This window comes from Salmo salar, chromosome ssa07 (genome assembly GCF_905237065.1).
Source record: "Salmo salar chromosome ssa07, Ssal_v3.1, whole genome shotgun sequence".
NCBI classification, from domain to species: domain Eukaryota; kingdom Metazoa; phylum Chordata; class Actinopteri; order Salmoniformes; family Salmonidae; genus Salmo; species Salmo salar.
The window spans coordinates 15,990,922-16,017,246 of NC_059448.1; the positions used below are offsets into that span (position 1 = coordinate 15,990,922).

The 26,325-nt window shown below is 40.7% G+C and overlaps 2 protein-coding genes across 2 annotated transcripts; both read left to right on the plus strand.

Annotated features, from left to right (window-relative positions):
- Positions 1–8,752: 8,752 nt before the first annotated feature.
- LOC106608652 (zinc finger HIT domain-containing protein 1) lies at positions 8,753–14,159 on the plus strand. Its single transcript, XM_014206733.2, has 5 exons — positions 8,753–8,883; positions 10,903–11,079; positions 11,297–11,376; positions 12,489–12,658; positions 13,167–14,159. Exons 1-5 carry the CDS (start codon positions 8,859–8,861, stop codon positions 13,186–13,188), a joined length of 474 nt encoding a protein of 157 aa, XP_014062208.1. The 5' UTR covers positions 8,753–8,858; the 3' UTR covers positions 13,189–14,159.
- Positions 14,160–15,201: 1,042 nt separating this feature from the next.
- On the plus strand, positions 15,202–26,125 carry LOC106608650 (proline-rich protein 36). The gene is made up of 5 exons (XM_014206731.2): positions 15,202–15,483; positions 15,915–15,966; positions 16,690–17,935; positions 24,951–25,087; positions 25,719–26,125. The coding sequence occupies exons 2-5, from the start codon at positions 15,952–15,954 to the stop codon at positions 25,830–25,832; spliced, it is 1,512 nt and encodes a 503-aa protein (XP_014062206.2). The 5' UTR covers positions 15,202–15,483; positions 15,915–15,951; the 3' UTR covers positions 25,833–26,125.
- The last annotated feature ends 200 nt before the right edge of the window (positions 26,126–26,325 follow it).

A 26,325-nucleotide genomic window follows, 5' to 3' on the forward strand; every position in this document is an offset into this window, starting at 1 on the left:
ATTGGATTGGCTTGCTGCACTAAAAACAAAGGCCTACTGTACTACCTGAAATGCCAAACAAGTGTTGGAAATATGTGTGTAAGTGACGTATTCTGTCAACGTTGGCATTACATGACGGCAGCAAAAATATATATATATTTTGAACCACATCAGAAGCATTTATCAGGCCATACATGTACTCATGTGACTGAAATAACAATAACGAGAATATATAGATGGGGTACAGGTGTTGTGGCGAAAATCTCCCCCTGCCAGAATCCCCCCCCCCCTTTCGCGTTAACGCGCACGCACTCAATTCTTCATTGCTGCGACTTGCTTGCAAATTGAGATCACTGATCACGTTAAACTTCGTTAAATTATAATTTTTTTGTGTCGGATTTACCGCGGGGGGAGGCACGAGTAATGTCTGCAGTTTTCGGTTTGGCTATTTATTTGAAGTGTATTAGTCTATAAATCTCTTTGACAAAATTCGTCATCTCTCCCATCTCTTATTCGACTAGTAGTTGTTCTGAAGTGTTTATTGCTTGCCTACATTTTACTCCCTCCTCTATGTTTAATATAACACACATTAATTATTAATTTCGGTTGCCTATCCTGACGAAAAGTTTGTTCTATAGAAAGTATTTGACTCTGACGTGTCACAGAATGTATTTGACGCTAGCAGGGGGGTTCTAATTTCCTTAATTTTGTGGCTAGAGTCAAATACTTTCTATAGAACAAACTTCATGTCAGGATAGGCAACCGAAATTAATAATTAATGTACAGTTGAATTCAGAAGTTTACATTTTCTTTCTGAGGTCATGGCTGACTTCTTTTGATTTTCTCATGATGTCAAGCAAAGAGGCACTGCGTTTGAAGGTAGGCCTTGAAATACATCCACAGATGCACCTCCTATTGACTCGAATGATGTCAATTAGCCTATCAGAAGATTCTAAAGCCATGAAATAATTTTCTGGAATTTTCCAAGCTGTTTAAAGGCACAGTCAATTTAGTGTATGTAAACTTCTGACCCACTGGAATTGTAATACAGTGAATTATAAGTGAAATAATCTGTCTGTAAACAATTGTTGGAAAAATTACTTGTGTCATGCACAAAGTAGATGTCCTAACCGACTTGCCAAAACTATAGTTTGTTAACAAGGAGTTTGTGGAGTGGTTGAAAAACGAGTTTTAATGACTCCAACCTAAGTGTATGTAACCAAGACGAGATGATTGTGGACTACAGGAAAAGGAGGACTGAGCACGCCCCCATTCTCATCGACGGGGCTGTAGTGGAGCAGGTTGAGAGCTTCAAGTTCCTTGGTGTCCACATCACCAACAAACTAGAATGGTCCAAACACACCAAGACAGTCGTGAAGAGGGCACGGCAAAGCCTATTCCACCTCAGGAAACTAAAAAGATTTGGCATGGGTCCTGAGATCCTCGAGGTTACACAGCTGGAACATAGAGAGCATCCTGACTGGTTGTGTCACTGCCTGGTACGGAAATTGCTCAGCCTCCGACCGCAAGGCACTACAGAGGGTAGTGCGTACAGCCCAGTACATCACTGGGGCTAAGCTGCCTGCCATCCAGGACCTCTACACCAGGCGGTGTCAGAGGAAGGCCCCAAAAATTGTCAAAGACCCCAGCCACCCCAATCATAGACTGTTCTCGCTACTACCGCATGGCAAGTGGCACCGGAGTGTCAAGTCTAGGACATGAAGGCTTCTCAACAGTTTTTACCCCCAAGCCATAAGACTCCTGAACAGGTAATCAAATGGATACCCAACGTATCTGCATTGTGTGCCCCCCCAACCCCTCTTTTACGCTGCTGCTACTCAATGTATCATATGAATAGTCACTTTAACTATACATTGATGTACATACAACCTCAAATGGCCCAACCAACCAGTGCTCCCGCATATTGGCTAACCAGACTATCTGCATTGTGTCTCGCCATCTGCTCTTTACACTACTGCTACTCTGTTTATCATATATGCACAGTCACTTCAACCACATCTACATACTACCTCAATCAGCCTGACTGACCGGTGTCTGTATACAGCCTCTGTGGCAGACCAGGGGGTTGGGTCAAAACGTTTACACAGATCAGACACGGACAGAGTAGGAGTAGCTCAGTTTTAAAGGTATTTATTAAAATAATAGTCCAAAAGAAAACGTCTCCCCCAAGAGACCCTCTCCAGGTTACTGTCTTCTGGGCTCCGGGTCTTGCTGTATCCTGTGGGGAACAAAACTGAACTCCCTCCTGTTACCGTACCCAACTATACAGAGTCCTTTCCTCCCCCAATCTCTCCCCTGTGTGCTGCCCTTCTGGCAGCTTTATGGGATTTGTACAGCTGGTGAGCAATCAACCCTTGATTACTCACCAATCCCCAATCCGCCCCAATTACTCCTGGCCGGAGATCCCGTCGAGATTTGGCACGTCCAGCAGATGGAGCCATCGCCTCGTGATGTATACTCCGCCTTGACGAGTCTCCCCCTGGTGGCTGACCTGCTGTACGCCACATCTCGCACTGTTTTTCACTGTCTTTTTACTGTTGTTTTTATTTTTTTTACTTACCTATTGTTCACCTAATACCTTTTTTGCACTATTGGTTAGAGCCTGTAAGTAAGCATTTCACTGTAAGGTCTACACCTGTTGTATTTGGCACACGTGACAATAAAACTTTGATTTGACTTGATGTAAACTTCTGACTTCAACTGTATGTGTGTTATATTAAACATAGAGGAGGGAGTAACATTTAGGCAAGCAATACACATTTCAGAACAACTACTAGTCAAATAAGACATGGGGGAGGTGATGAATTTTGGCAAAGAGATTTATTTATAGACTAATCCACTTAGCCAAACCAAAAACTGCAGACAATACTAGTGCCTCCCCATGATCAAACCGACATTAAAAAATACAATTAAATGCAGCCTAACGTGATAAGAAATCTCAACTAGCAAGCAAGTCACAGCAATGAAGAATTGAGTGTGTTCACGCGAAGAGGGGGGAGAATTCTGGCAAGGGGGAGATTTTTTGGCACAACACCGGTACAGAGTCAATGTGCAGGGGTACAGGTTAGTCAAGGTAATTTATAAAGTGACAATGCATAGATTAGTGTAAAGTGACAATGCATATACAGTACCAGTCAAAAGTTTGGACACACCTACTCATTCCAGGGTTTTTCTATATTTTCACTATTTTCTACATTGTAGAAAACACGATTAAATAACACATATGGAATCATGTAAAACCAAAAAAGATTTTAGATTCATCAAAGTAGCCACCCTTTTCCTTGACAGCTTTGCATTCTCTCAACCAGCTTCATGAGGTAGTCATCTGGAATGCATTTCAATTAACAGGTGTGCCTTGTTAATTTGTGGAATTTATTTCCTTCTTAATGCATTTGAGCCAATCAGTTGTGTTGTGACAAGGTAGGGGTGGTATACAGAAGATAGCCCTATTTGGTAAAATACCAAGTACATATTATGGCAAGAACAGCTCAAATAAGCAAAGAGTAACAACAGTCCGTCATTACTTTAAGACATGTAGGGCAGTCAATCCGAAAAATGTCAACATTTTTTGAAAGTTTCTTGAAGTGCAGTCGCAAAAACCATCAAGCACTATGATGAAACTGGCTCTCATGAGGACCACCACAGGAAAGGAAGACCCAGAGTTAACTCTGATGCAGAAGATACATTCATTAGAATTACCAGCCTACCAGAAATTGCAGCCCAAATAAATGCTTCACAGAGTTCAAGTAACAGACACATCTCAACATCAATTGTTGAGAGGAGATTGCATGAATCAGGCCTTCATGGTCGAATTACTGCAAAGAAACCATTACTAAAAGACAGCAATAATAAGAAGAGACTTGCTTGGGCCAAGAAACATAAGCAATGGCATTAGACCGGTGGAACTCTGTCCTTTGGTCTGATGAGTCCAAATTCAAATTTAAGATTTTGGTTCCAATCGCTGTCTTTGCGAGACACAGAGTAGGTGAACGGATGATCTCCGCATGTGTGGTTCCCACTGTGAAGCATGGAGGAGGAGGTGTGATGTTGTGGGGGTGCTTTGCTGGTGACACTCTGATTTATTTAGAATTCAACAAACACTTAACCAGCATGGCTACCACAGGATTCTGCAGCGATACGCCATCCCATCTGGTTTGCGCTTAGTGGAACAATCATTTGTTTTTCAACAGGACAATGAACCAAAACACACCTCCAGGCTGTGTAATGGCTATTTAACCAAGAAGGAGAGTGACGGAGTGCTGCATCAGATTACCTGGCCTCTACAATCACCCGAACTCAATCCAATTGAGATGGTTTGGGTGAGTTGGACCGCAGAGTGAAGGAAAAGCAGCCAACATGTGTTTGTTAAACATTTTTTTGGTTACTACGCGATTCCATGTGTTATTTCATAGTTTTGATGTCTTCACTATTATTATACAATGTAGAAAATAGTAAAAATAAAGAACAACCCTTGAATAAGTAGGTGTGTCCAAACTTTTGACTGGTACTGTATTTGCACATATACAGTTGAAGTTGGAAGTTTACATACACCTTAGCCAAATACATTTAAACTCAGTTTTTCACAATTCCTGACATTTAATCCTAGTAAAAATTCCCTGTTTTAGGTCAGTTAGGATCGCCACTTTATTTTAAGAACGTGAAATGTCAGAATAATAGTAGAGTGATTTATTTCAGCTTTAAATTCTTTCATCACATTCCCAGTGGGTCAGAAGTTTACATACACTCAATTAGTATTTGGTAGCATTGCCTTTAAATTGTTTAACTTGGGTTAAATGTTTCGGGTAGCGTTCCACAAGCTTCTCATAATAAGTTGGGTGAATTTTGGCCCATTCCTCCTGACAGAGCTGGTGTAACTGAGTCAGGTTTGTAGGCCTCCTTGCTCGCACATGTTTTTCAGTTCTGCACACAAATGTTCTACAGGTTGAGGTCAGGGCTTTGTGATGGCCACTCCAATACTTTGACTTTGTTGTCCTTAAGCCATTTTGCCACAACTTTGGAAGTATGCTTGGGGTCATTGTCCATTTGCAAGACCCATTTGCGACCAAGCTTTAACTTCATGACTGATGTCGTGAGATGTTGCTTCAATACATCGACAATTTCCCTTCCTCATGTGTCATCTATTTTGTGAAGTTCACCAGTCCCTCCTGCAGCAAAGCACCCCCACAACATGATGCTGCCACCCCCGTGCTTCACGGTTGGGATGGTGTTCGTCGGCTTACAAGCCTCCGCCTTTTTCCTCCAAACATAACAATGGTCATTATGGCCAAACAGTTCTATTTTTGTTTCATCAGACCAGAGGACATTTCTCCAAAAAGTACGATCTTTGTCCCCATGTGCAGTTGCAAACTGTAGTCTGGCTTTTTTAGTCGGTTTTGGAGCAGTGGCTTCTTCCTTGCTGTGCGGCCTTTCAGGTTATGTCGATATAGGACTCGTTTAACTGTGGATATAGATACTTTTGTACCTGTTGCCTCCAGCATCTTCACAAGATCCTTTGCTGTTGTTCTGCTATAGATTTGCAGTTTTCACACCAAAGTACGTTCATCTCAAATCAAAGTATTTTAATCTCTAGGAGACAGAACGCGTCTCCTTTCTGAGTGGTATGACGGCTGCGTGGTCCCATGGTGTTTATACTTGTGTACTATTGTTTGTACAGATGAACGTGGTACCTTCAGGCATTTGGAAATTGCGCCCAAGGATGAACCAGACTTGTGGAGGTCTGCCATTTTTTTCTGAGGTTTTGGCTGATTTCTTTTGATTTTCACATGATGTCAAGTAAAGAGGCACTGAGTTTGAAGGTAGGCCTTGAAATACATCCGCAGGTACACCTGCAATTGACTCAAATGATGTCAATTAGCCTATCAGAAGATTCTAAAGCCATGAAATAATTTTCTGGAATTTTCCAAGCTGTTTAAAGGCACAGTCAATTTAGTGTATGTAAACTTCTGACCCACTGGAATTGTGATACAGTGAATTATAAGTGAAATAATCTGTCTGTAAACAATTGTTGGAAAAATTACTTGTCATGCACAAAGTAGATGTCCTAACCGACTTGCCAAAACTATAGTTTGTTAACAATACATTTGTGGAGTGGTTGAAAAACGAGTTTTAATGACTCCATCCTAAGTGTATGTAAACTTACGACTTCAACTGTATGGCAAAAGCAGTCGGTATAATTTAACCACGTCAAAAGCTGGCCATATACAGTGCATTTGGAAAGTATTTAGACCCCTTGACTTTTTCCACGTTCCAGCCTTATTCTAAAATGCATTCAATTGTGTGTTTTTTTCGCTCATCATTCTACACACACTACCCCACAATGACAAAGCAAAAATGGTTTTAGACATTTTTGCTAATTTATTTAAAATAAAAAACAGAAATATCACATTTACATAAGTATTCATACTCTTTACTCAGAACTTTGTTGAAGTACCTTTGGCAGCGATTACAGCCCCTTGTCCTCTTGGGTATTTGAGGAGTTTCTCCCATTCTTCTCTGCAGATCCTCTCAAGCTCTATCAGGTTGGTTGGGGAGCGTCGCTGCACAGCTATATTCAGGTCCCTCCAGAGATGTTCGATCGGGTTCAAGTACAGGCTCTGTCTGGGCCACACAAGGACATTCAGAGACTTGTCCTGAAGCCACTCCTGCATTGTCTTGACTATGTGCTTAGGGTCGTTGATTGTTTCAAAGGTGAACCTTTGCCCCGGTCTGAGATCCTGAGGACTCTGGAGCAGGTTTTCATCAAGGATCTCTCTGCACTTTGCTCTGTTCATCTTTCCCTCAACCCTGACTAGTCTCCCAGTCCCTGCCGCTGAAAAACATCCCCACAGCATGATGCTGCCACCACCATGCTTCACTGTAGGGATGGTGCCAGGTTTTCTCCAGACGTGACGCTTGGCATTCAGGCCAAAGAGTTCAATCTTGGTTTCATCAGACAAGAGAATGTTGTTTCTCATGGTCTGAGAGTCTTTAGGTGCCTTTTGGCAAACTCCAAGCGGGCTGTTACTGAGGAGTGGCTTCCGTATGGCCACTCTACCATAAATCCCTGATTGGTGGAGCGCTGCAGAGATGGTTGTCCTTCTGAAAGGTTCTCCCATCTCCACAGAGGAACTCTGGAGCTCTGTCAGAGTGAACATCAGGTTCTTGGTCACCTCTCTGAACAAGGCCCTTCTCCTCTGATTGCTCCGTTTGGCCAGGCGGCCAGCTCTAGGAAGAGTCTTGGTGGTTCCAAACTTCGTCCATTTAAGAATTGTGGAGGCCACGGTGTTCTTGGGGACCTTCAATGCTGCAGAAATGTTTTGGTATCCTTCCTCAGATCTGTCCCTCAACACAATCCTGTCTCGGAGCTCTACGGACAATTCTTTCAACCTCATGGCTTGGTTTTTGATCTGACATTCACTGTCAACTGTGGGATCTTATATAGACAGGTGTGTGCCTTTCCAAATCATGTCCAATCAACTGAATTTACCACAGGTGGACTCCAATCAAGTTGTAGAAACATCTCATGGACGATTTACCACCAATGCTCCTTATAGGACACATCACTGAACTCTATACTCCTCTGTAAACTGGTCATCTCTGTATACCTGTCGCAAGACCCACTGGTTGATGTTTATTTATAAAACTCTCTTAGGCCTCACTTCCCCCCATCTGAGATACCTACTGCAGCCCTCATCCTCCACATACAACACCCGTTCTGTCAGTCACATTCTGTTAAAGATACCCAAAGCACACACATGCCTGGGTCGCTCCTCTTTTCAGTTCACTATAGCTAGTGACTGGAACGAGCTGCAAAAAACACTTAAACTGGACAGTTTTATCTCCATCTCTTCATTCAAAGACTCAATCATGGACACTCTTACTGACAGTTGTGGTAGCTTCGTGTGATGTATTGTTGTCTCTACCTTCTTGCTCTTAACTGACCTGCCTAGTTAAATAAAGGTTAAATAAAAACATTTAAAAAATAAATCATCAATGGTAACAGGCAAAGGGTCTGAACACTTATGTAAATAAGTGATTTTTTTTTTTATATATATATATACATTTACTAACATTTCTAAAAACCTGTTTTCGCTTTGTCATTATGAGGTATTGTGTGTAGATTGATGAGGGGAAAAAACGATTTAATCAATTTTAGAATAAGGCTGTAACATAACAAAATGTGGAAGAAGTCAAGGGGTCTGAATACTTTCCGAATGCACTGTATGGGTTATATGTATGCACTTAGATATGCCTGTCCCATGTTGCTACAGGTACGACCAACCCACATCCAGGTTTTTGCATAGTAAACAATGTTTTCACTGCATATACCACTATTCCAGAGTATATTTCCATGGAACCAATACTCCCTAGACGTTTAGAGGTTCAAATAAAAAATACAAAAATCATAATTTGTTTATTTCTAACATTCCATAATCCTTCCATTGTTTTGGGGGTTTCATGTAAGGGTATGTAGGCCTATATACTTTAATTATTTCATTTCTAGAAGACTCTAGAGCTCTCAAAGTATGTCATCACTTTGATTTGATTTTTATTTCGTGATTAGTACAAATGTAAATGATTTGTTACCATTGAGAAATAAAGTTTAAACATTTTAATAGCGCTAAATTATATACCGGTGTATTTATTTGGGTCAAGAAGTTATCATAATCCATATGATCATATTTTATCTATTTCTTACTACTAGAAATATCATTTTAATTCCGTGCTCATACATACCACAAGAAGGCGACCATGTCACACGAAGAGAAACGCACAAGAAAATAATCTGGGACAAATTGTTCGCTGCAGGCCTACGTAGATTATCCGAACACGTTTCCTGCTAAAGTAGAAAGGATCAAATGGTTTTTGAAAAGAAGTCTTCGGGTGAGTTTAACCCTCTTTTCTTACTGAAATGGTTGCTTCTGATTATAATAACTATATCGAATACATAACTTGAGTTCACAAGTCAATAATTCAATAACAATTTAATTAACAAACAACCGTTCGTTTGTCACTTGAGCTTGATAACTGGCTAACCTGGTGGTGTTGTGTCCAGATCGTGCAGATGCGCTATCATCACAAAAAATACCGGTTGTGAGCACGTTTGTATTCTAGTTATATGTTTCAGTATAGTATCTCATATTAACCTAGAAAGCAGGCGATAAAGGTACTTCCTCTCATTGCAATTGAATACATGACAACAGAAAGTAACTTTCAGTACTTTTCCAACAGCAAGGTTAACTAATAAATCATCGTCTAGTCCGACTATTACTAGCTATTCTAGCCAGGCTATAGCTGTTCCAGCTGTGTGATAGTCGTTGATATGTAACTAGTGTAAACCTAGCCAACAGATCTGACCGGGTGGGTATAATTTGTGGAACGTTCCAACAGGAATACGTTCCAAAAACGTAGTAAAGTACAAGGTTGCCAACAAACAACGCATACAAAGTAGCATGATCAATTCACCTAGCTAACTAGCTCCCGAATAGGAAACAACTCACCACGTAGCTTATTCTTAATGTTTGTCCATAGGCTACCAGAGTGAAGACAGAATGTTTTTTCTGAATAAACGTGGTGAGTGACAAATTTAATGAAATGGCCCACTCCCTAACTTTGTATGCGTTGTTGTTGGCAATCTTGTTATTTACGAAGCTTCTGGAACAGATTCCTGTTGGAACGTTCCACAAATTATACCCACCCGATCTGACCCACTTGCATACAGCTGCACTAGGGTCGGCCAGACGTGTAGCTTAAGCAGGGGTGAAAGTAGATTTAATTTCTTCGCTATACAGTACCTCCTAAACCAAAAACATGTATGGGCCGAATCATAGAATTACATATTGAATCCCTATTAATTCAATAGGATCTCTGTGGGACTAGTTGTAAATATTTGAGATTTAACTTTAAAAATGTATTACTTTTTATTGTGGCAAACAGAACCAGTCATGATGTTTACATCTGATTTTCAAACAATTACTTCAAATGGGTCTTTTACTAGGCTACCTGTGCACTTTAACCCCCCCCACCCCCCAAAATGATCCAGCCTCCAAACCACTTTGAATGGAATGAGAGCTTTACTGTTAGCTAGAATGAGAACAAAACACAGCAGTTTACTTAAAAACTAGCAGTCGTACAATTATCTCGGTATAACAGTTGGGATAATGCAGCAGTTCGGAGTACAATGCATTTCTCATCCATGGATTGAGGAACGTTTTCCGAGCCAAATCTCGCGCTGGCTCCGCTGCGTCTTAATCTACACAGGAAACTTGTCTGACCCTATTGCAGCTTTAAGAAAGCAGGTCTGAGTAAAGCATAGCATGCACATATTCAACTAACCTGGCGATACACTTTTCTTCGGAATCGAGAATGAAGAAAGTATCTTATAAATGCCTGTGTCCAGCTCTTTTCCAAGCGACACGGCCATGTGTAGAAGTAGATGACAGCGCGTCACACAGTGGACCAAAATATGTAAATGCATGCAAGCTGGAATTTCTCACTCGATACAAAATATGGATTTTTTTTATATTTCTGAATATTCTCTACTCATTCAAGGGTTTTTATTTTATTTTTACTATTGTCTACATTGTAGAATAAATGGAAGACATCTGGAATCATGTAGTAACCAAAAAAGTGTTAAATCAAAATATATTTATTTTTGAGATTCTTCAAAGTAGCCACCCTTTGCCTTGATGAAAGCTTTGCTCGCTCTTGGCATTCTCTCAACCAGCTTCACCTGGAATGCTTTTCCAATAGATCCCACATATGCTGAGCACTTGTTGGCGGCCTTTAAAACATGAGTCCAACGTAGACTCAAATGACTTAATCCATATGACTAGAGGTATTGGATATTTTAATAAAAACATCTCTCTCCCTCACTACCCCTACTCCCTCTATCTCTCCCAGCCCGTGTAGCGGAGGCAGGACAGAGGCGTGTGTTGGACGATGCAACACGCCAGCGGAGGTTAAATCGCCAGCTGGATGCTCTAGAGAAGGACAACTTCCAGGATGACCCTCTCTCCTCCCTGCCTCCATCTGGTCCTACCGCCCGCCTGCCCGCCTTTAGTGAAGGAGAGGAACCCGGTGTGTGAGGGAACACCTTTTAGACCTGCCCAGTGCTATTGTTTGATGGAGAGCTCTATATTAATTTGTTCATGTGTACTTCTGCCTCCCTTCTCTTTCATCTCTTCATCCTCCTCCTCTCTCTTTCTCTCCCTCTTCTCCTGCCTCTCTTCACTCTTTCTTTCTTTCTTTCTTTCTTTCTTTCTTTCTTTCTTTCTTTCTTTCTTTCTGTCTCTAGGTAAGAAGAAGAGGAAAACTAGAGGTGATCACTTCAAACAGAGATTTCGCAAAAACTTCCAGACTCTACTAGAAGAAGAGGTAGGTAATAGAATGAGAACACCTCTGACCTCTAACCCCACAAGTAGTCCGCCATATAGAGAAGTGGGTGTCATTTGAAACACACCAGCATCATGTGCAGAGGGGTGCATCCTGACAGAACGTTCAGATAGAAATACATTATGATGGTATGTATCAGGGTTGGTGTCAATTCCATTTTAATTCCAGTCAATTCAGGAAGTACACTGAAATTCCAATGCTTTTCAGTAAGGGAAATGTTGAATTGGAATTTCGTTCACTTTCTGAATTGAAACGGAATTGAAGCTAACCCTCGTATGTATGGTCCTCTGTAGCTCAGTTGGTAGAACATGATGCTTGTAACTGGTTCAAGTCCCGGGATCACCCAAGCGATAAAAATGTATGCACGCGTGACTGTAAAGTGCTTTGGATAAAAGTGTCTGCTAAATGCCATGTAGCACATTTCTCTCACGTAGAATAAGGAATGACGTCAGCTCTATAGAGACTTCTGAATGTGACCCTGGGTGCGTACCAATAATATCTCATTTCTCCTGAAGTTTGAACTCATTCACTAAATTGTCTGATCCAGAACGCCCCAAAGTAAACCCATTCACTACTACCCACAAATCTAAAAGCATTGGATTGGTGGAGGAATTGGCTAGTGGGAGCTTCTACCATATTTCTTATACTAATAATTTCCCTTGAAATCATGAATTGAGATCTTCCCATAGACTGGTTAGTTGTTTAGCAATAAAACCAATGCATGCAAAACAGACAGGGTTGGCTTAGATTGTTGACAACATGTAAGCTATATTTCGTCACCAATGTTTATTGAAAACATACATTTGCAAAATGAGCTCTTGTGTCCTCTCAAATACAGTTGTTGGTTAGCTAGCTAACGAATTTTAGCCATATTAGCATTGATATGAAATCAGTCAGAACACCTCAAGAACAAGATAAAACGAGCTGATTCCCCACATGGCAGTTTGTTGTCATTTTTGCTAGCAATCTGGCCAGCCAGAATCACAACAATACTGTGATTTCTGCCCCAAGGGAGCGCGTTGTTCGCTAACCCATCTATAGCCCCCGTCTTTGCTGAGAGGCTAACCATGTCCTTGCTGTGTTGTGATTGGCAGAATGTGTCTGAGAGGGAGGAGCCTAACTACCTGTCAGCTGCAGCCCCTCCCTCCTCGCTCCCCCCTCGTCTGTTCTGCTCCGTCTGTGGATTCCCCTCCTCCTACACCTGCTGCTCCTGTGGGGGGCGCTACTGTTCCACACGTTGTCTTATCACACACAGAGAGACCAGGTAACTCACACTACACTATGCTAGAGCTGGGACCAGAAACTGAAAATGATCGACACCAACCATACCGATCACTTATCGCAGCCATTTTGTTGATGTCGTTCATTGCGATAAGGAGCCTATACTAAAGAAATGTGAAGTTTGAAATGAAATCCGTTCGCTAATATGGGCGATTGTTAATGGGACAACTGATGGCTACAACCATCAAACCAATAGTAGTAGTTTAAAGGATAATACAATAAAAACTGTGGTGCACATTGTTATTAACTTATTGTTCGATTTATTAGGCAATTTATCGCGATAAGAATTTTTGTCCATATCGCCCAGCTCTAACGCGCACACACACACACACACACACACACACTGTTCCATACGCTGTCTACACACAGAGAGGCTACGTAACATGAATGCAACACACACACACTACACCCCCCCCACACACACACACAGGATTGTATATTAACCCCACTACCCTTAGCCTCACATCTTTCTCTTCTCCTCTCTCTCTCAGGTGTCTGAAGATGACTCTGTAGCAGCTGATCTGACTATACCTGGTCATGCTCACAAAATGGGGATGGTAAATTCCTCCACCTGTAGCTGTATAGAATGTTACAACACAGGAACGGCGCTACAGATAATGACCGTGTACCAGAGATGCTATGGAGAGAACACTACCAGACAAGTAATGGGGAACGCTACCAGAAAGTTACAAACATGCACACAGTGGCTCAGCACTCTGCAGTGTGACGTCAGTGTTGTGGAGTAGGGTCTGAAGCAGCAGTGGTGCGTGGGTAAAATCACTGGGGAAGCCAGAAAAAAAGCCATATTACAACCTATGTGTTGTGATAATTGCATTGTTTGCTCTATAACTTGTTAATTCAGATTACTTCACGAATAGGTCTATCACTCTGTCATACAGTACACACTTTATTTTTTTGTTGTCCTAGGTTACCTGGCTAAAATGCTTGCTCGCTAGCTTAACTTTTATTCATGGGAAATGTTAGCTAGTTAACATTAGCCTTCTACATCTAGCTACATATTGAACTTCCATCCTCTCAGGCCAGGGGCACAACATTGTATGAATTTATGGTTGGAACAGAATCGCCGTTATAATCATTGGTACGGAGAATTAAGTAGAACCACAAATCCCTATCTCCATCCATGGCTAATTTAAGAAAGGGACAACTTAGCTAGCTAGCCACCAGAGGACAACAACACAACGAGATGCAACAATTCAATTTGTTTCTGTCAATGACGTATGCTCTCAGTGCGTTTTGATAGGAGTGATGCCAAAATCTAAGCTGGCTTCCAAAATTTACTTGGTCAATTTTTGGGGGAAGCTTGGCAACCATGAATACACGCCACTGGTCTGAAGGGGGCGGAGACTGGGCAGGAGGAAGGGAGGGGTTTGTGTAGTGGGGGGGATCCCAGGGACTGACTATCTTTGTCTGTTTGGTCTGTCTGACTTTGCTGTAATGATTTAATTAAACATGTTTGATTATGACTCAGTGTGTGTATTGTAAACCTTTATGCTATAGCGTAACCTCCTCTGTGTGTGTGTGCGTGTGTGTGTGCGTGTACGTGTGCACATGTTTGACTGGTGTGTGTGTGTGTGTGTACCCTGGTTCAGGTTTGTTACAGATGTTTGTTTATAAGCTCTGTCCTGTTAGGAAGAATGTTCTTAGAGGGAACAACAAGTTGTAGGCTTATCCGCTTCCAGGAGGATTAAAACAACTTCCTTTTTCTGAAACCACTGCTCACACGCATCCTGACATCAACACACACCCTTCTGCATAACTGACTAAAGTCTACCAGTGGTAAAGTATATGATTATATGTTTATGTATTGCATGTTATGAATTGGTTATATAATTATATTGGGGGGAGGGTTGTCAAGTGGTAATTAAGGGCAACAACCCCTGAACCTCAGCTGTAAAGGGACGTTAATTATTAATGCACGCAGATTGGGGGGGGTTCCACTAGTTACCACAGCCACAAAGTCAAAATTGGCTATATTGTAGAAATTCATGAATAAATTAAATAGCTTTGTGCTCTTAATTTATGGTTAGGCATAAGGTCAGCAGTAGTGTGGGTATGATTAGGTTTAAAGATGAGAAATGATCGAAATAGGCGTGGTTTATGACTTTGTGGCTGTGCTAACTATAGTGACGACCGGTGGAGGAGAGAGTGAAGGTAGCGCCTGATTTGACACAGACAGGACGTCGGAGTCAGTGGCGGTTCTAGACCATTTCAACCGGGGGGGGCAAGCTGGGACCAGTTGTACTGTTAGAGGGGCCAGTTACATTAGACGTTATTATTGTCATATCGTTTTCTTCACTGCATTAGCAAGCAAAATACCATGTTCATAATCATTAGTGTTCCGAGTTGCCACTGTCTAATAACGGATGGAAAAAAAGAACGATAGCAACAATTAGTTATTTAAAAATGATTTCATACTCCACATTTAGGGGGGCCACAAGGGGGTCCAAAATTGTTGTCACAGGGGCACTGCCCCCCCCCCCCCAGAACCCCCCCCTGGTCGGAGTAGGCTGTATGTGTGTGTTTGTAGCCCATTTACAGAACTGGGAGGTTGAGTTCTCCTGTTAACGAGTGAAATCTGCGCTTGCATCGGGCGCTGTGAAAATGGCGGATGACTGCGCTAGGCTCCGTACAATAATCGGTCAATGTTCGCACGGCAGACTTTGCCCGGTGAAGGAGTGTTGTGTGTACGGAAATCCAGTAACGTGGCGCGAGCAGCTGTCAAGCAAAGCTAGTAGCGGAACGGGGCGCCTCGAGCTGTCAAGCGAGTCGATCGCTGGAGCGCGCAAGGTGAGTAGACTTGAATGAATGGGTGTATGGTTCGTCCTTTTAACACAGATCTTGGATCCGAATACCCTACCCAAACCCTAAACCACTATCGGGGGATGGCAGAGACCGCGAGCAGATGAATCCCTCTTTCAATGCGCGGTGATCATGAGGCACAATAAACTATAGGCAACCGCTGGCGTCCATTTCAAACGGGTATAGCCAAATAACGCAGTTTTCACACAGAGAAGCATGATTTTATTTTAATGTTTATTTTCGCTCTTTTATATGATTTATTTGATGCTGAAAATCCCCTCAACACTGTCTATAGACTTCAGCCCTTGATTGGCCAAACTCTGTGTTCTCTGAGGAGCGCAAAACCGATTGGATAAGAGGTGTGCACACTGCACAGATTATTGTGTGAACATGTTGTGTGTGTGTTTCTCTGTGTGCAGGGCTATAGCCCAGACCCCCATTGATACTGCTGCTGCCATGGAGAGGAAAAAGGTAAAATATCGGAATATTTTATTGTGATTCAATGGAACAGTATCTGTTGCAGAACGTCTGATCATCATGCCCAATGATGTAAAGTACTTTAGTGAAATTACTTGAAAGTACTACTTAAGTAGTTTTTTGGGGGTATCTGTACTTTACTTTTATGTTTTTGACTACTTTTACTACACTACATTCCTAAAGACAATAATGTACTTTTTACTCCATACATTTTCTCTGAAACCCAAAAGTACGCTTTACATTTTGAATGCTTAGCAGGACAGGAAAATTGTCCAATTCATACATTTATCTGATCTGGCGGACTCACTAAACACTAATGCTTAGTTTGTAAATTATGTCTGAGTGTTGGTGTGCACCTGGCTATCCTTAAAAAAACTAGAAAATGGTGCCATCTGGTTTGCTTAATATAAGGAATTTGAAATGATTTTTACTTTTACTTTCAATACTTAAGCATATTTTAGCAATTACATTTACTTTTGATACTTAAGTATATTTAAAACCAAATACTTTTAGACTTTTTTTTACTCAAGTAGTATTTTACTGGGTGACTTTCACTTTTACTCGAGTAATTTTCTATTAATGTATCTTTACTTTTACTCAAGTATGACAATTGGGTAATTTTTCCACCACTGATCATACACCAACCCCCCTCTCTCTCTCTCTCTACCTCTCATTCTTTCTCTCTTCTGCCTCTCTCTTTCTTGTCCTCTCCTTCAGCATCCAGTTGGAGAAATCCTCATCATTCCGATGAGATCTTCAACATCACTTTCGCCCCAGGATTCAGCTAGACACCAAACCCTTCCCCTCCAGCCCTCCTCCCCTCCTCCACCCCTCTCTCTGTCCAGTCCCCAGCTCCAGGCTGAGTTTCTGAGGAGAGCTCCCAGAGCTGCTTCCCCCGACAACGACTCGGCTAGACACCAAACCCTTCCCCACCAGCCCTCCTCCCCTCCTCCACCCCTCTCTCTGTCCAGTCCCCAGCTCCAGGCTGAGTTTCTGAGGAGAGCTCCCAGAGCTGCTTCCCCGACAACGACTCGGCTAGACACCCAAACCCTTCCCCTCCAGCCCTCCTCCCCTCCTCCACCCCTCTCTCTGTCCAGTCCCCAGCTCCAGGCTGAGTTTCTGAGGAGAGCTCCCAGAGCTGCTTCCCCCGACAACGACTCGGCTAGACACCAAACCCTTCCCCTCCAGCCCTCCTCCCCTCCTCCACCCCTCTCTCTGTCCAGTCCCCAGCTCCAGGCTGAGTTTCTGAGGAGAGCTCCCAGAGCTGCTTCCCCTGACAACGACTCAGCAAGACCCCAAAACCTTCCCCACCAACCCTCCTCCCCTCCTCCACCCCTCTCTCTGTCCAGTCCCCAGCTCCAGGCTGAGTTTCTGAGGAGAGCTCCCAGAGCTGCTTCCCCGACAACGACTCGGCTAGACCCCAAAACCTTCCCCACCAACCCCTCCTCCCCTCCTCCACCCCTCTCTCTGTCCAGTCCCCAGCTCCAGGCTGAGTTTCTGAGGAGAGCTCCCAGAGCTGCTTCCCCCGACAACGACTCGGCTAGACCCCAAAACCTTCCCCACCAACCCTCCTCCCCTCCTCCACCCCTCTCTCTGTCCAGTCCCCAGCTCCAGGCTGAGTTTCTGAGGAGAGCTCCCAGAGCTGCTTCCCCTGACAACGACTCAGCAAGACCCCAAAACCTTCCCCACCAACCCTCTCCCTCTGTCTCCCCCTCTGTGTCCCTCTTCTCCTCCCCTCCTCCCCCTCTTTCCTCCCCTCCTCCACCCCTCTCCCTGTCCAGTCCCCAGCTCCAGGCTGAGTTTCTGAGGAGAGCTAGCCGTGGTCTGAGAACTGTCTCCTGTGACACCAACGATGTCCTCACCTCCCCCAGCTCCACCCTGGTCTCCCCCTTTACCTCCATCAAAACCTCCACCCTTACCTCCCCCCCACAGCCCCTGTCCCCCTCCATGCCCACTAAAGAGGGTGAGTTTTGAAGCAGTGCCATGGTCTAGTACTGATATTAAAGTCATGTGATGCTTGTCTCTCTCCAGTTCTCAGCTACTGAATAGTAGTAGTAGTGTCATTATAGTATACTAGTAGTAATGTCGGTATAGTATACGAGTAGTATTGTCGGTATAGTATACTAGTAGTAGTGTCGGTATAGTATACTAGTAGTAGTGTCGGTATAGTATACTAGTAGTAGTAGTGTCGTTATTGCATACTAGTTGTATTTGTGTCATTATTGCATACTAGTAGTAGTAGTAGTATTGTTATAGCATACTACTAGTAGTAGTGTCGTTATTGCATACTAGTAGTAGTAGTGTCGTTATTGCATACTAGTAGTAGTAGTATCGTTATAGCATACTACTAGTAGTAGTGTTGTTATAGCATACTACTAGTGGTAGTGTCGTTATAGCATACTACTAGTGGTAGTGTCGTTATAGCATACTACTAGTATTAGTGTCATTATAGAGCAGTAGTGTCATTATAGTGTACTAGTAGTAGTAGTGTCTTTATAGTAAACTACCAGTAGTAGTAGTGTAGTTATAGTAAACAACCAGTAGTAGTAGTGTAGTTATAGTAAACTACCAGTAGTAGTAGTAGTAGTGTAGTTATAGTAAACTACCAGTAGTAGTAGTAGTAGTGTGGTTATAGTAAACTACCAGTAGTAGTAGTGTAGTTAGAGTAAACTACCAGTAGTAGTAGTGTAGATATAGTAAACTACCAGTAGTAGCAGTGTCATTACAGTATACTAGTAGAAGTAGTAGTGGTGTTATAGTATACTAGTAGTAGTAGTGGTGTTATAGTATACTAGTAGTAGTAATGGTGTTATAGTAGTAATGGAGTTATAGCATAATAGTAGTAGTGTCATTACAGTATACTAGTAGTAGTAGTAGTGGTGTTATAGTATACCAGTAGTAGTAATGGTGTTATAGTAGTAATGGAGTTATAGTATAATAGTAGTAGTGTCGTTACAGTATACTAGTAGAAGTAGTAGTGGTGTTATAGTATACTAGTAGTAGTAGTGGTGTTATAGTATACCAGTAGTAGTAATTACATTTACATTACATTTACGTCATTTAGAAGGATTACTTTATCCTATCCCAGGTATTCCTTAAAGAGGTGGGTAATGGTGTTATAGTAGTAATGGAGTTATAGTATAATAGTAGTAGTGTCATTACAGTATACTAGTAGAAGTAGTAGTGTCATTACAGTATACTAGTAGTAGTAGTAGTGGTGTTATAGTATACTAGTAGTAGTAGTGGTGTTATAGTATACCAGTAGTAGTAATGGTGTTATAGTAGTAATGGAGTTATAGCATAATAGTAGTAGTGTCATTACAGTATACTAGTAGAAGTAGTAGTGGTGTTATAGTATACTAGTAGTAGTAGTAGTGTTATAGTATACTAGTAGTAGTAGTGGTGTTATAGTATACCAGTAGTAGTAATGGTGTTAGAGTAGTAATGGAGTTATAGTATAATGGTAGTAGTGTCGTTAAAGTATAATAGTAGTAATAGTAGTGTCGTTATAGTATATTAGTAGTGGTAGTAGTGGTGTTATAGTTTACTAGTGTCGTTATAGAATACTAGTAGTAGTGAATGTATAGTTTACTGTCAATAGTGTAGTTATAGTATACTAGTAGTAGTAGTAGTAGTAGTGTTGTAGTGTACTACTAGTAATGTACTTACAGTCTAATAGTAGTAGTGTCGTTTTAGTATACTAGTAGTAGTGTCGTTTTAGTATACTAGTAGTAGTGTCGTTATAGTATTCTAACAGTAGTAGTATCGTTATAGTATACTAAAAGTAGTAGTGTCGTTATAGTATACCTGCAGAAGTAGTGTCGTTATAGTATATTATCAGTAGTAGTGTCGTTATAGTATACTACTACTAGTAGTGTCGTTATAGTATACTGGTAGCAGTGTAGTTTTAGTATACAAGTAGTAGTGTCATTATACTATTCTTGCAGTAGTAGTATCGTTATAGTATACTAGTAGTAGTGTCGTTATAGTATTCTAACAGTAGTAGTATCGTTATAGTATACTAAAAGTAGTAGTGTCGTTATAGTATACCTGCAGAAGTAGTGTCGTTATAGTATATTGTCAGTAGTAGTGTCGTTATAGTATACTACTACTAGTAGTGTCGTTATAGTATACTGGTAGTAGTGTAGTTTTAGTATACAAGTAGTAGTGTCATTATACTATTCTTGCAGTAGTAGTATCGTTATAGTATACTAAAAGTAGTGTTATTATAGTATACTAGTAGTAGTAGTGTCGTTATAGTATACTAGTAGTAGTAGTGTTGTTATAGTATACTAGTAGTAGTAGTGTCATTATAGTACTCTAGTAGTGTCGTTATAGTACACCGGCAGTCGTAGTGTAGTTATAGTACACTAGTAGAGGTGTATTTGTAGTATACTAGTTGTAGTGTAGCTATAGTATACCAGTAGTAGTAGTGTAGTTATAGTATTATTGTTGTAGTGGTGTAGTTATAGTATTCTGGTAGTAGTAGTGTAGTTATAGTACACTAGTAGTAGTGTAGTTATAGTATAATATTAGTAGTAGTGTAGTTATAGTATGCTAGCAGTAGTAGTGTTGTTATAGTACACTGGTATTAGTAGTAGTGTAGTTATAGTATACTAGTAGAAGTGTAGCTATAGTATGCTAGTAGTAGTGTAGGTATAGTATACTCATAGTTGTGTAGTTGTAGTACACTGGTATTAGTAGTGTACAGTCGTGGCCAAAGGTTTTGAGAATGACACAAACATTAATTTTCACAAAGTCTGCTGCCTCAGTGTCTTTAGATATTTTTGTCAGATGTTACTATGGAATACTGAAGTATAATTACAAGCATTTCAAGTGTCAAAGGCTTTTTTTGACAATTATATGAAGTTGATGCAAAGAGTCAATATTTGCAGTGTTGACCCTTCTTTTTCAAGACCTCAGCAATCCGCACAGGCATGCTGTAAATTAACTTCTGGGCCACATCCTGACTGATGGCAGCCCATTCTTGCATAATCAATGCTTGGAGTTTGTCAGAATTTGTGGGTTTTTGTTTATCCATCTGCCTCTTGAGGATTGACCACAAGTTCTCAATGGGATTAAGGTCTGGGGAGTTTCCTGGCCATGGACCCAAAATATCGAAGTTTTGTTCCCCGAGCCACTTAGTTATCACTTTTGCCATATGGGAAGGTGCTCCATCATGCTGGAAAAGGCATTGTTCATCGCCAAACTGTTCCTGGATGTGTTGGTACCATTCTTTATTCATGGCTGTGTTCTTAGGCAAAATTGTGAGTGAGCCCACTCCCTTGGCTGAGAAGCAACCCCACAGATGAATGGTCTCAGGATGCTTTACTGTTGGCATGACACAGGACTGATGGTAGCGCTCACCTTGTCTTCTCCGGACAAGCTTTTTTCCGGATGCCCCAAACAATTGGAAAGGGGATTCATCAGAGAAAATGACTTTACCCCAGTTTACTAGTAGTAATGTAGTTATTGTATATAGTACTAGTGGTAGTGTAGTTATAGTATACTAGTAGTATTAGTAGTGTAGTTATAGTATACTAGTAATAGTAGTGTCATTATAGTATACTAGTAATACTAGTGTCGTTATAGTATACTAGTAGTAGTGTCGTTATAGTACACTAGTAGTAGTAGTAGTGTAGTTATGTTATACTAGTAGTAGTGTAGTTATTGTATATAGTACTAGTGGTAGTGTAGTTATAGTATACTAGTAGTATTAGTAGTGTAGTTATAGTATACTAGTAATAGTAGTGTCGTTATAGTATACTAGTAATACTGGTGTCGTTATAGTATACTAGTAGTAGTGTCATTATAGTACACTAGTAGAAGTGTAGTTATTTATAGTGTACAGGTAGAAGTGTAGTTATAGTATACTAGTAGTAGTAGTAGTGTAGCTGTAGTATACCAGTAGTAGTATAGTTATAGTATACTAGTAGTAGTAGTAGTGTGGTTATAGTACTCTGGTAGTAGTAGTGTAGTTATAGTATACTAGTAGTAGTAGTGTCATTATAGTATACTAGTAGTAGTAGTAGTGTCGTTATAGTATACTAGTATTAGTGTCGTTATAGTACACTAGTAGTAGTGTCGTTATAGTACACTGGCAGTCATAGTGTAGTTATAGTACACTATTAGTAGTAGTGTAGTTATAGTACACTAGTAGAAGTGTAGTTGTAGTGTACTAGTAGTAGTGTAGTTGTAGTATACTACTAGTAGTAGTGTAGTTGTAGTGTAGCTATAGTATACCAGTAGTAGTGTAGTTATACTATTATTGTAGAAGTAGTGTAGTTATAGTATTCGGGTAGTAGTATTGTAGTTATAGTGTACTAGTAGTAGTGTGTATATATAGTACACTAGTAGTGGTAGTGTTGTTATAGAATATTAATAGTTGTGTAGTTATAGTATAATATTAGTAGTAGTGTAGTTATAGTATACTAGCAGTAGTAGTGTTATAGTACACTGGTATTAGTAGTAGTGTAGTTATAGTATACTAGTAGAAGTGTAGTTATAGTATACTAGTAGCAGTGTAGTTATAGTACACTAGTAGTTGTGTAGTTGTAGTAAACTAGTAATAGTAGTGTAGTTATAGTATACTAGTATTTGTAGTAGTAGTGTAGTTGTAGTATACTAGTAGTAGTAGTAGTAGTGTAGTTGTAGTATACTAGTAGTAGTGTATGCATAGTACACTAGTAGTAGTGGTGTGTGTATATATAGTACACTAGTAGTGTCGTTATAGTATATTACTAGTAGTGGTGTCGTTACAGTACACTAGTAGTAGTAGTGTCGTTATTGTATACTAGTAGTAGTAATGTAGTTATGGTATACTATAAGTATTGTAGTTATGGTATACTAGTAGTAGTGTAGTTATTGTATATAGTACTAGTGTTAGTGTAGTACACTAGTAGTATTGTACACTAGTAGAAGTGTAGTTATTTATAGTGTACTGGTAGAAGTGTAGTTATAGTATACTAGTAGTAGTAGTAGTGTAGCTGTAGTATACCAGTAGTAGTATAGTTATAGTATACTAGTAGTAGTAGTGTAGTTATAGTACTCTGGTAGTAGTAGTGTAGTTATAGTATACTACTAGTAGTAGCAGTGTAGTTATAGTATACCACTAGTAATGTAGTTATAGTACACTAGTGGTAGTAGTAGTACTAGTGTTATAGTAGTGTAGTTATAGTATACTAGTAGTAGTAGTAGTAGTAGTAGTGTGGTTATAGTACTCTGGTAGTAGTAGTGTAGTTATAGTATACTATACTAGTAGTAGTGTAGTTATAGTATTCTAGTAATAGTAGTGTAGTTATAGTAAACTAGTGGTAGTAGTAGTAGTAGTAGTACTATTGTTATAGTAGTGTAGTTATAGTATACTAGTAGTAGTAGTAGTAATAGTAGTGTGGTTATAGTACTCTGGTAGTAGTAGTGTAGTTATAGTATACTATACTAGTAGTAGTGTAGTTCTAGTATTCTAGTAGTAGTAGTGTAGTTATAGTAAACTAGCGGTAGTAGTAGTAGTAGTAGTACTAGTGTTATAGTAGTGTAGTTATAGTATACTAGTAGTAGTAGTAGTAGTAGTAGTGTGGTTATAGTACTCTGGTAGTAGTAGTGTAGTTATAGTATACTATACTAGTAGTAGTGTAGTTATAGTATTCTAGTAGTAGCAGTGTAGTTATAGTATACCAGTAGTAGTGTAGTTATAGTACACTAGTGGTAGTAGTACTAGTGTTATAGTAGTGTAGTTATAGTATACTAGTAGTAGTAGTAGTAGTAGTAGTAGTAGTAGTAGTAGTGTGGTTATAGTACTCTGGTAGTAGCAGTGTAGTTATAGTGCACTATTAGTAGTAGTGTAGTTATAGTATACTAGTAGAAGTGTAGTTATAGTATACTAGTAGTAGTGCAGTTATAGTATACTAGTAGTGTAGTTATAGTATACTAGCAGTAGTAGTGTAGTTATAGTATGCTAGTATTAGTGTAGTTATAGAATACTAGTTGTCGTAGTGGTGCAGTTACAGTATACTATTAGTAGTAGTGTAGTTATGGTATACTAGTAGTAGTGTAGTTATAGTGTAGTAGTTTAGTTATAGTATACTACTAGTAGTAGTAGTGTAGTTATAGTATACTACTAGTAGTAGTAGTGTCGTTATAGTATACTAGTAGTAGTGTAGTTATAGTATACTAGTAGTAGTTGTTCAGTTATAGTATACTAGTGGTAGTAGTGTAGTTATAGCATACTCGTAGTGTAGTTATAGTACACTAGTATTAGTAATGGAGTTATCACATACTAGTGATAGTGTAGTTATAGTATACTAGTAGTAGTAGTAGTGTAGTTATGGTATACTAGTAGCAGTGGTGTAAAGTACTTCATAAAAAATACTTGAAAGTACTACTTAAGTATTTTGGGGGGGTATCTGTACTTTACTTAACTATTTATATTTTTGACTACTTTTACTTCACTACATTCCTAAAGAAAATAATGTACTTTTTACTCCATACATTTTCTCTGAAACCCAAAGTACTCATTACATTTTGAATGCTTCGCACGACAGGAAAATTGTCCAATTCATGCACTTATCAAGAGATCATCCATGGTCATCCCTATTGCCTGTGATCTGGCTGTTTGTAAATTATGTCTGAGTGTTGGAGTGTGCCCCTGGCTATCCATAAATTAAAAAAAAAGAAAATGATGCCGCCTGGTTTGCTTAATATCAGGAATCGTTATCGTATACTAATAGTAGTGTCATTATAGTATACTACTATTAGTAGTGTCGTTATTGTATACTAGTTGTACTTTTGTCATTATAGAATACTAGTAGTGGTGTAGTTATAATATACTAGTTGTAGTTGTGTAGTTATATTATACTAGTAGTAGTTGTGTAGTTATGGTATACTCGTACAGTAGTAATGTGTGTGTGTCTCCAGTCGAGCTGCTGTGTGTAACGTAGTGGTGTACAATAACATTTGTATGTGTGTGTGTGTGTGTGTAGGTTGCACTACTCTCCTGTCTCTCTCCAGTCCTGAGCTGCTAACTGAGCTGTGTCAATCTCAGTCCCGTCCTATGAAGCACGTCTCTGTCTCTAAAGGACTCACCACTGTCTTCTCTGGACGGGGCAGAGGCATAACGGTAAGAAGTGTGTGTGTGTGTGTCACACCACTGTCTTCTCTGGACGGGGCAGAGGCATAACGGTAAGGTGTGTGTGTGTGTGTGTGTCACACCACTGTTTTCTCTGGACGGGGCAGAGGCATAACGGTAAGGTGTGTGTGTGTGTGTGTGTGTCACACCACTGTCTTCTCTGGATGGGGCAGAGGCATAACGGTAAGGTGTGTGTGTGTGTGTCACACCACTGTCTTCTCTGGACGGGGCAGGGGCATAACGGTAAGGTGTGTGTGTGTGTGTCACACCACTGTCTTCTCTGGACGGGGCAGAGGCATAACGGTAAGGTGTGTGTGTGTCACACCACTGTCTTCTCTGGACGGGGCAGAGGCATAACGGTAAGAAGTGTGTGTGTGTGTCACACCACTGTCTTCTCTGGACGGGGCAGGGGCATAACGGTAAGGTGTGTGTGTGTGTGTGTCACACCACTGTCTTCTCTGGACGGGGCAGGGGCATAACGGTAAGGTGTGTGTGTGTGTCACACCACTGTCTTCTCTGGACGGCGGGAGGACAGAAAGTATTTGGGGCAAGATGTGAGAATTGACCTACTGTGGTGAATATAAACTCTTCCTGACTCTCTCTCTCTCTCTCTGTGCTCCAGACTCCTAGCCCTGCCACTGCCTCAGGAGCAGCCAACCAGACACTCCACTCAGACTCCATGGCCAATAGGAGAGGACAGGCAGGTCCCAGGCTGTTTAATGGGACAAAGCGTTAGACTAAGCTAAAGTGCCTCTGATGACCCCAGCTACTGTATAATGTAATTCAAATGAATGAAAACTAGCAGTCCTGTGGCCCTCCGGGGCCTGGAGTTGAGAACTGAATGACACAATTTCAAACACTATATATACTGCCATGTGCCATTGCCAACACACTAACATCATAGACACAACACACACACCCCGTAATACACACACACACTGTACCTCTTCATGTGAGACATGTAAAGCAATGTGGTGAGGTGAAGCAGGTCTCTCTCTGTAAAAAAATAAATGATCAAATGTATCATAACACTTGTTTGTCTCTGTATTGTGTGTGTGTGTGTGTGTGTGTGTGTGTGTGTGTGTGTGTGTGTGTGTGTGTGTGTGTGTGTGTGTGTGTGTGTGTGTGTGTGTGTGTGTGTGTGTGTGTGTGTGTAACTTCACTGATAAGATCCAACCCATGGCCAGAGTCTAGAGACATCATGAGATACAGGGACTGTGTGTGTGTGC

Excerpts from the sequence above, each read along its gene's own strand:
- LOC106608652 (XM_014206733.2), top strand. The coding sequence starts at position 8,859 with ATGGTTTTTGAAAAGAAGTCTTCGG. Across the intron at positions 8,884-10,902 it reads TTTTGAAAAGAAGTCTTCGG|CCCGTGTAGCGGAGGCAGGA; the intron begins GTGAGTTTAACC and ends TATCTCTCCCAG. Across the intron at positions 11,080-11,296 it reads TAGTGAAGGAGAGGAACCCG|GTAAGAAGAAGAGGAAAACT; the intron begins GTGTGTGAGGGA and ends TTCTGTCTCTAG.
- LOC106608650 (XM_014206731.2), top strand. Across the intron at positions 17,936-24,950 it reads CTCCATGCCCACTAAAGAGG|GTTGCACTACTCTCCTGTCT; the intron begins GTGAGTTTTGAA and ends GTGTGTGTGTAG. Across the intron at positions 25,088-25,718 it reads GACGGGGCAGAGGCATAACG|ACTCCTAGCCCTGCCACTGC; the intron begins GTAAGAAGTGTG and ends TCTGTGCTCCAG.